Consider the following 10724-nt stretch of genomic DNA (forward strand, 5'->3'; position numbering starts at 1 on the left):
AAAACTAATAGATTTATATCCCGCAAGTTTACTAAGAATCAGAGCTTTATCGATTTACGACATGATACAATAGATTAGTTATATTAGCACCCAGGTCCATCACAACCAAATGGTAAATCCTGAATATCGACAAGATTATAGACACGATTAGCAATGTTCGTGTGCGCGATCGCCTTGGAATCAATCAGGCGCGTACGATGAGATACATTCCCTTTCGCTCGCTCACGTGTTAAGTTACAAGAGAGTGAGAGATAAGGGCGTGCGTTACATGCGTTCCACACGCCCACTTACTTAACACACGTACGAGCGAAAGGGAATGTAACTCATCGTACACGCCTGAAATCAATATTCACCGTACCGTTATAATGGTAAAAAAAATCTAATAAGATACATGTATATTAGAAAAAACCAGATTCTAATTTATTCCGAATCATCTGCATTGGTCAAAAAATTTTTCGATATAAAAATAAATAAAATCGATATTTTGACTCAAAATATCGACTTTATTACTTCAGCCATCACTTCTACATAGAATTTACTTGGGCGATGGACTTCCGCTAATTCTCAAAGTAAAATAACTCGACAGCTATAGAATATTTGGCTATTTATCGCAGCCGTGACAATCCAACATCAAGATATAGCTGATTATCCGTTTTTGCCTTAAAATGTTAACAATACTTGAAATTTTGGGAACCTAGGTTCTAGTAGCTCCACAGAAGTCGACTTTATATCGAAGGGCAAATCTCATTACTCCTTCTCATTGTGTTTTTAACTTGTCACTGAAAATTTTATCGTTTTTTGATTTGTAAATCGATATAATTATTCACGAGTATATCCATAATCACTATGGGCAGGCTTTTGTCCGCATCGTTCCACGAGCACCTCGAAAACGGTGGCAAAGTCCAGGTCGACGTCATCTTAATACGGCTTTGAAGCAGGGCCGGCCCGAGGGGCAGGCAGTACAGGCGATCGCCTGGGGCGCTAGACATTGTGGGGCGCCGTGATACCAAATAAAGGCGCAATATTCACTTAAAATTATCAAACAATATTGTTAAGAAATATAATCTGATATTAGTTTTTATACACTACTGTGTACTCTTTCAATTATTTCACACGTAAAAAATCACAACAAAAAATAAATTCAAAATTCTTAAATACCCACAATCGCAAAAAGAGCATGGTGTCAAATATAATATATTATTACTTTAATTTGAATTATATTTTTGCGCTCATCAAGTAAAAATTTAATTTAATTTTTGTCTGGGGCGCCAAATAATCCAGGGCCGGCCCTGCTTTGAAGGACTATTGAAACCTTAGACGATTTATCACAAACGCTTTATTTCACAGAATGGTTTGTAATAAGTAACACCGAGTGGGCTGTAAAGTGCTCAAAAGAATTGCGATTGCAACTTTTATTTTTGACCGAGACGTCAACAATTGAAAACATTTCTCCATCCAGTTTATCAGACACAACGATGTTCATGCGATAGTTAGAGATAAAACAAGTTATATGGAATGGTGCACTCATCTTTAATGCGCACGTCATTATATTTGTTACAAATGCTTTTGAGCACATTTGTAATAATAATTAACGTATGTTTTTATATTTTTGTGTATGTAGAGGTGATGCAATTCGAGTATCCTATGTTGGCAGACAGCTGTCAATAATCACGCGTGTTCAAAGTGTTAAATGTTAGTTTGTAACACATTTACGAAATGAATCGCTAAACCACCGCTCAACGTGCTAAAATTGTTCAATTACTGTACAGAAATAACTGTATATAGAAGTTTACTCTAGTTAAAATATTTAAAAAGATTGGAGACACGGTAAGTTCTGTGCATCATCGTGGCACCCGTTCAGTCGAGAATATTGCTGTTGAAAATTAAAGTGTGGTCGAATAATTGTCGATTCGTCGGCGTTCGCCGTTGAATTTTTTGTAGGGTTACGCTAAGAATTGTGTCTACACCGACAAGCCCGAACATTTGAGTACGTAAAAACCAACATCCGCAAAGTTATAGACGAGATACCACTTGAAATGTACGAAATAGTCATTGAAAATTACATCAGAAGGATCGATTATGGAAAAAGATCCAGTAGGTGGCATTTAATTGATAAAAAAAATTTCATAATTATTAAAATACATAAAATATTCGATTAATAAAAAAATCCGAAGATATCCTTAAATTTGTGTTTTTATTTATAAAAAAAATCGAAAACTAAAGTTGGATCACTCTTTATATAGAAACGTATGTTTGTTAAACTATTATGTACACAAGCCATCATAGCGCATTTGAGAAGTCTGTTAAGTCATGATAGTCACGTTTCAAATAAATAAATATACGTGCTTAAGATGAGATGAAAATACGTTGATCGACAAAACTTGAACGTCGTGCCGCTTTTGAGGATATTACCCCTAGCAGTTAAAATATTGCAAAATTTAACAAAATTTTGTTCGGCAAGGCGTTTACACTATGCCACCGCTAAGAAGTGGGGGATTAACGCTCCGACTCGTTGCCAGCCGTTGCTTCAGGTGTGCTAGCCATATCGTCTCCCACAAATTTAATTTAATTTGCTCATTAAAGCATCTACGAATATTTTGTTTTATTTAAAATTAAAACAATTTTATAAAATAACTTTTAATTGTAAAAAAAACTTTTTTCAAAGATTATATAACAGACTTAATATTATATCGCTCAAATATTATTATTTAATTTTAAAATTGTGTTAATTTTTCTCTTTTACACTAAACAGTTAGCCGTGACTGTTATCCAAGATGGCGGTGAGTTGACATTCGTCGAGTTTTGGAACATCAGTGAGTGATAATATCCGAAAGCGTCAAGGGCGCGTTATAACTGTATCGGATTGCCTCTTTACGGTTATAATTTAAATTGCTCATCTCTTTCGATTGCGGACCTCTCTCGAAAGTGACGATGCGTCACTGACAAAATTCGCACGAATCATTTTTTACCGCAATATTTAATTTTCCTAATTAGATTTCAACATTTACAGTTTAAATACAGAACTCATTATAAAGTAGGGCGACGACATAAATAATGCACCTTCAGCTTATCTAATCACCCATCTATCTAGAACTATACTAATTCGTAATAACCGTCCCGTTGGCGTTTGATTCAGCGTTATGTAAGAAACGATATTTATAATACTTTTTTTTATTCATTTAAAAATACAAATATAATAAATAAATACATATTTTTCTTCTTATAAATTAAGGCAACCTTTTCATCAGACGTAAGAATACTATAAGGCCTTCGTTCCAGTGATAGCACCATCAGCGTTATTATCAAAAATTGAGATCTAACCACGTTAATTCAAATTAAACATATTCTGTAACAAAAATAAATATAAGCATTAACTTGCGTTTTAGAACAAAGATCATTGAGAGATGCCTATAAATGTATAAGAGTGATATACAAAATAAAAGTATGAGTTGTCATGGAAATCGTATTGTATTGATCATCTTATCTATTTTTAAATTAAAGTTTAGAGCTGAAACATACGTTCAATAATTAATACAATACAGTCAGAATATATATATAATAAGAATTCCTGAAGAAAAAAATTAGTTGAAAGTTTATTATAACTCGATATGTTGAAAGTATACGGTGTATCACAAAATCTTAAACACGAAAACTAAGATTGTGAGCTAATAATTTCATTTGAATTCAATAATTTTATAGGCATCTTTCTAATGTAAATTTTAAATTACCAGTAGTTCTCATTAGATAAGGTAACAAATCGTTGACTCTGAGATCTCCTATAAATCCTGCAAAGAAAACGTCTTCTAAAACCTTAGCTGAAAAACTTCTTAAGGGCGGAAGCTGCAGAAGTAAATTTGAAAGCCTTGAAAAAATAATAAAAAAATAATCAAGCAAACTCATAAAAATAAAATTTAAATTGTCAAATCACAATTACCTATCGTCTTCGTCACTCGCTGCATTGTGGATGTTATTTCTTAAGACTTGAACGCACTTCTGCTGATAGAAACAAAGTCTTTTGCGGTTGTGAGCTGGCGATATATCGGCACCGAATAAACACAAGCCTCTTAAACACGCGTATTCATGATCGTCCACTTGCAAATCGCTCATAGTCTCCATGTAAACTTGCAGTCTTTCTAGCAAATCGGTTGCTAATTTAACTTTGTCAAGGTCCTGATATGCTTCTTCTTCTTCGTCGACGTCCTGAGTGTCATTTTCTGCGTTTTGAGGCCTCGTTGCTTCCGAATTGGGATCCATGTTTATAATACTGTGCAGGTGCGATATTAACGACGGCAATATGGTGGGTAACGATAGAGTTTGCGAGCTTTGAGCGAGACCCAAGACGAAGAGCTCCGGCCAACAGCTCTTCATCAACGAGAGTTGCACATCTAGCCTGAAAAAGTTATTTTAAGATTGTTAAACATCAAGATTGCGTACTTTTGAAGCATAAGTGTATTTACGTGAGGCTTCTGAAGGACGAAAGGACAGGAGGCCATTGACAGCAAAGCATAAGCAACCGAGCGCCGGCTTCGCATAAAGCGTGAGCTCTTAAATGTCGCGGAGGCGGGGGTACGACCAATGTGCGAGCTCCGGCTGCCCATCGAGCAACACTGTCTTCTAAGCTGCCTTCGGAATCTTTAAAACAATAATCATAACATGATATAACTTATACAAGATTTATACTAAGATTAATTTTTAATATTTTGAAATCTTAACATAGTCAAATAGAGAAATAATATTGTTATAAAGTTAATATTTCTTAATAATAAATTGTCATTGCATCACCTGAACAAAATTGTAAGCAAATATAGGAGATGTTTACAAAGTTCTAGGAATTTTGAATGACAGTAAATTAAATGGTCAAAATCAATTTTGTCATAATATTATTCAGGGTCAGAATAAATAGCAAATGATTAGAATAAAAAGATAGGATGATCAGAATTAAAACAATGAATGGTCATAATTATATTATTCAGGGTCAATAAATATCAAATGATTAGTATAAAAATAGCATATGGTCAGAATAAAAATATAAAATCATGTGAATTTAAAAAATATCGTAACATTTATAAATATAAATGGACAATAAATTATTTATTTTAGAAATATCACATAAAATATCTTTCACACCAAAACTATTGGAGAGGTTAGGTGCGAGCGAGCGTTGGTCAGAATATTAAACACCCCACGAATAACTCTCAACGAATCTATTTAATTGTATGTATAAAGCGAAGGTATTCAGAGCGATGAACGAAGCGGAAATAACAACAAAGCGGCAGCGGAGAGCACGCTTGGCTTATTGTCTTGACATCTGACGATGTTGCGAACCCAACCAAACGAGTTGGCCCTAAAACACTTTGATAATGATAATGAACTGTCGACATGGGAATGTCAGATCGACCAGTTGTACCAATCTTCAGCGTTACAGCAAGAACAACATTATACGATAACATTATTTTCAACTGAAAAAAATGATTCTGACCATCCTTCAAAATAATTCTTACCATTTAATATACATTCTAACCGATCCAATTTAAATTCTAACCATTTAATATTAATTCCGGCCAACTGATATAAGTTCTATCTAATATAAATTCTGACCACAACTGTATTAAAATTCTGACCTGAAAAATATGAGCTATTTTGAAGAATCGGCCTGCGTAGATAGAACCGATGCGCATGCGGATATGCTTATTGTTGATATTGATAATTTAGTTACACTTTTATGAGCTACAAAAGACGCAGTTACTTCATTAAGAAAATATTACTACTGTGGAAAAACTAATAATGCATATAATAAACGTACGAACATTCGAGATCAGTTCCATAAAAATTCATGAAATTCTGCATGACCATTTGGGACTAAAAACAGTATATACACATCTAGAGCCAAATGAGTAGAAACTTTCTTATATATTTTGGTCCTAACTCTTTCTCAACAATACTGATTGGTTACAATACATATTTGCATTTTTCAACAAGCAAATAATTTCTAGAAAAGATAACCAACCATAGATAGCAAATAACTGTTGTTCACACAATATGCTCAAATAATAAGAACCTGAATATGGAATAACATCGGCATGCTCTCTAAACGCGGCAGTGTGTTGTGAAAGAGCTAAAGCGACATCAGCAGCACCAGTTCCGTATGCTGACTGAAGATATTCGTTTATATTTAAAGCACCTAAAATATACATAAAGCACATTAGTTACTCCACATATTTGACTATCTATAGAGTGAGATGTAAATAATACCTAAACCGTGTAAGCCGCCCATTTGCATGAAGTTCTTGGCAAACTGACTCTGAAGCAATAGTCGAGTTTGACGAGCGGCTGCGTCTTGTCGCTCTCCGGTCTCCCCTTCCAATTGGCTTTGATTCATTGTAGAATTTTCTAATGTAACTCGTGAGGTGGGTGTGGAGGCTAGATGTCCGGAAGTATACGGAAAACCTGGAGGGCCTTTATTGAAAGCAGCGACTGTAGCAAGACCCAAGTGTGCTAGATTAATACCGGCAACGGGAGAAGTTCTGCCGAATGTATCCATCGGCTCTTCTTTTGCCGCAATCATCTGAAAGACATATAATATTAAGTATCTTATGAATATTTAATTATATAGTGTTGATTTGTTGCATTCTCCAAAGTTACAAAATAATAATTTTACAAGAGAAAAAAAAACAACTTTCTATATCTTTTAAGAAATAATTTATATAAATTAAAGCTGCTTTCTTCATCTTTAATTTTACTAATATAATATAACATTGGTGGTTTTAACACTAAATTTAATATTACATACTTCTCGTCCTTGTGACGCTGCAGCCAAACTGAGTAGCTTGGAAGCGTAAGCCGCCTGCTTTAGAATACCTCCTTCATTAGCATTAATAGAACCTTGTACGGATGAGTTTTCCGTATCGCCGCCGGCGTTGTTTTCGCCGGACATCTGGTTCCTTTGCCGTTCCACCACAGGCTTTCGTTCATGTTGGACGGCTGCATGAAACATATTTATTCCATCTTTTAATTTATATTTTCATATGTAATATCAATTAAAGTACTTACAGTCACTGCGCATGCCGCAAGCTAGACATTTCTGAAGGCGGCAATACTGACATCGGTTTCTGTGATGTTTTGTGACTTCGCAATTCATGGCACCTCGACACTGGTACCCCAACTTTTTGCGGATGGAGCGTTTGAAGAAACCTTTGCATCCTGATGGAAATTAAAATCACAATATATTAAATCTGTTAATGGCATTTCATTAATGACATTATTTATTTTCTGTCAATGACCAATACTTCAATCTTCGAGAGCAATTTTTTATTGCTCATCAACGTAAAATTTTATTCAATATTTTACTCAAAAGAATATTTAAGAATATATTGCAATAAAAAAATATTTATTACTTCTTGAGAGAAGAAAACATTTAATTTAGCAAAATATTATTGAATGAAATTTTGGAACATATTTCATCCAACAATATTTTATTCAGCTAGATTTTTTATTATGCGGTTTTGTCATATGATTCCCAATTTGAGTTTTTATCGAATATATTTAAATATGGTAGTGATGAAGAGCTATACTTTTATAGTGAAATGTATTTGTTTCAGGAAGTACATTCACTCGATAATAGTGAAAACAATATTGTTGTAGATAGTTTATTTAAGTGAAGGCATTTTTCATTTAAAAAAACTAATTATTGGCAATAATTAATTAGTTAAACAATCGTTATGATACTACAATAAGAATATTAGCACATTTAATGAACAAGCAATGAAAGAACGTTAAGAGTCGATTGATTTATTTATACTATATTTTTTATTACTAAGTATTTTGATTTTTTATAGAAGGTATCAAAAACATTTCTCACCATGAAACAAAGAATTTCCAAAAATTTATACCACTACAAAAGCAATATATGTATGTACATACATACATATATAAAAAGGGACATATACAAATAAATTTATACATTCACAGAATTTTAATTTTAAAATTGTAGCTACAAATTATAAATACAATTAAACAAGCTATAAATGCTACACCGGAAGGCAAGGAAAGTGTTAAAAAAAATTGAGATGTTCTCTATACTATTCTATAGATGGAGGACCTAAAAGATCAAACTTTATTTGTACTAGATGTTATGTCATGGCACACAGTTAAATAATAAATATTTTTCTAGGTTGCTAAAACACTAATTTTATTTTCACTGTATATACAAAAGCAACTATACATGCTAGATAAAAAAATATTATCTTGAATATTTTTAATGCAATTTTTAATTAAGTTAATTATTGAGAAAAAATATATAAGAAATTACAGATTTTTTACTCTTTTTTTTCATCAAAAAAATAATAAAAAAGCTTCCAAAATTAATTTTGATTTACCTGTGGAAAAGTTGAGTGGCACTCAAATGGATAATGATAAAGTGAATTTCGCTCTGCAAATTTCAACTCTGTTTTGATTTTTAAATGTAAACATAAACATAAAAGTATTGTTTAACGCGTTTATTTCAAAAATATTCATGGGTACAATAGTATACTGGTTTATAACCATTTTCATTGTTTACATCAATTACATCATCCCCAAGTATAATAAAGTAAAGATTCAAGAAAAAACACATAAAACCTTTTACAAAAAAAAAGGAAGGTTAAGTATGGTAAATATTGGCTGTAGGATATTAAAGATTAACAAACAACATTGCACTATTTCTGCCTTAAAAATGAGATTAATTTCTATGTAAAATCAAACGATTCAGTTGTATCGTTAATCCTCCCCCTTAAACATAAAAGTTTATTTTTATTTATAATTTTGCAACATTTTCGCTTTGTCAAAATATTAAGAAATATTTAATATCGAATTTGTGAAGTGAAATTTTCAGTATTATAAGCCACAAGAATCAGGTAAATTTTTCTGCAAAATATCCAAAAATATAATTAGAAATGGAAGATTAAATTTTTAATTTATGTTTACTTTATTTATATACAAATATATTTCTCGTTACTTTTCTTAACACCCCCACCCCCCTTCCTTGGCAATATCTTCGCTACACCACTGACAATAACTTACCAGTGTGCACATAACAGTTTTAATTCACATGTATTTTATAAAATGCGCATTTAATTAAAACACAAAACTACTCCAGAAATTTTATCCATCCAAGTAATGACCACGTCCAATGCTGCTTAGCTTCGGTCGTTCGTTAAACTAACGAAACGTTTATGCGCAGTTTATGCATTTATTTAATGTTTATTTGTTATTATTGTATTGCACCAATATTTATTTAAATGCTAAATCTCTTAAAATAATTCCCTGTTAAATAGCACTTTTGTTCTTTTGTGGCAAGTTATAACACTTACAGTGACTAATCAATCAAGGAAATAAAAAAAAATTGTATGTTAATTATTTTAAAATAAGAAAATCGTTTATTTTTCTTTCTCTCCTTTATGTTACTCGCAAAACAATATTTCGCAATAAAAAAATAAAATTAAAAAAGAGGGATAACACAAAATAAATTAGTTTCAAGTACATAAAAGTCCTACCTTCACAACTAATAGCCCCATAATGTCGTCCGGAAGCTCTATCTCCACACACGATACACAATTCTAGGGCTCCGCCTAACAGAGGCTGTCCATGATTCTTTTGAGCGGCGAGACTACACCATAAACACGATATAATTAGTCATTATAATTAGCTATATTACATGAATAACATTAACCTCAAATGGGGGCTCAGCGATCCGTGAAGCCCAGAGTCGCTGGCCTCCCCCGACGCCCCGCTGCTTCCCATGTACGAATTTTCTAGTACACTATCGTGGTGCTTCATATCACCTTCCATCGAACCTGAACAAATAACATATTATGTTTCTATTGATAATTGAGGTCTAATGTCACACGCAAATGATTTTTGGTACCTGGAACGATCGGAACAGGTGACCTTGTTTATAAAACATTGGCTTTGGTCGAATCGAGGGCAACGTGAAAGGGTGCGCCAGTCGAAGGGGCGAGTCGTGCATATGTGCGTTAAACAAAAAAAGGGTTCACGGCACGTGGCCCACCTGTTGCAGCGCAGCGTCCTTTCCCCGCCCACCCCTCGCACCTTCCCAGCAACCTGTGCCTGCTTTGCGGACGATGCACTTAGGGATGCCAACATCAAATATTTTTAGGCGAGGCTAAATAGCTCTTAATGTGCGCTATTAAAAAAAATATATTTCTTTCAATATCATTTCTTATAATGTTTTATTTTGTGGTACGCATGATCAAAATAATTATTCTGACCAACAACTAAGATAAAATAGCAGCGTCTCGTGCGCCGGAGTAGTCATAATAATGTGCATAGACTTTCATGAACTATTCCAGTTTCTTGTGGTTATTGTCGAAAATATCATTGTGGCAAGCTCGTTATCAAGCGTTGATGTCTTTTTTTATTTTTTTTTATTTTAGATTAAATTAAGACCATCGTGGCCTAACAGGTTACCCCAATGCGCCACGATGGTCGAAAACAAATTTTAAATTTATAAAACATAAAAAAAAAAGTATATATACATAAATATAAAAATACTTAAACATAACAAAAAAATTATAAAATATTAAAATTAAATGAAATAAACCGGATCAGCTCCTCGTAGCTGACATTAAATAGGTCAATATGTAATGCCAGCGTATTAAGGAGCCGGATGGCCACAGCCATAGGCGAGTCGGCAAGTGCGGATGTCCTAGCCCTAACGGTCATCAAAA

General features: G+C 33.2%; 1 protein-coding gene across 2 annotated transcripts; it reads right to left on the bottom strand.

Annotated features, from left to right (window-relative positions):
* Nucleotides 1-3211: 3211 nt before the first annotated feature.
* Hr78 (Hormone-receptor-like in 78) lies at nt 3212-10141 on the bottom strand. Of its 2 annotated transcripts, none has more exons than XM_088194286.1 (11): nt 9902-10141; nt 9707-9830; nt 9531-9643; nt 7051-7200; nt 6791-6981; nt 6253-6565; nt 6059-6181; nt 4458-4632; nt 3935-4390; nt 3729-3862; nt 3212-3346 (listed from the first exon to the last, which is right to left on the bottom strand). In XM_088194286.1, exons 2-11 carry the CDS (start codon nt 9823-9825, stop codon nt 3336-3338), a joined length of 1785 nt encoding a protein of 594 aa, XP_088050412.1. In that variant the 5' UTR covers nt 9826-9830; nt 9902-10141; the 3' UTR covers nt 3212-3335. The 2 variants fall into 2 exon arrangements, with proteins under 2 accessions (XP_088050412.1, XP_088050411.1); XM_088194285.1 differs by having other exon boundaries at nt 6791-7005.
* Nucleotides 10142-10724: the final 583 nt, after the last annotated feature.

This window comes from Plectrocnemia conspersa, unplaced genomic scaffold, assembly GCF_051122295.1.
Source record: "Plectrocnemia conspersa isolate PC_06_02 unplaced genomic scaffold, ASM5112229v1 ptg000010l, whole genome shotgun sequence".
Taxonomy (NCBI): Eukaryota; Metazoa; Arthropoda; class Insecta; order Trichoptera; family Polycentropodidae; genus Plectrocnemia; species Plectrocnemia conspersa.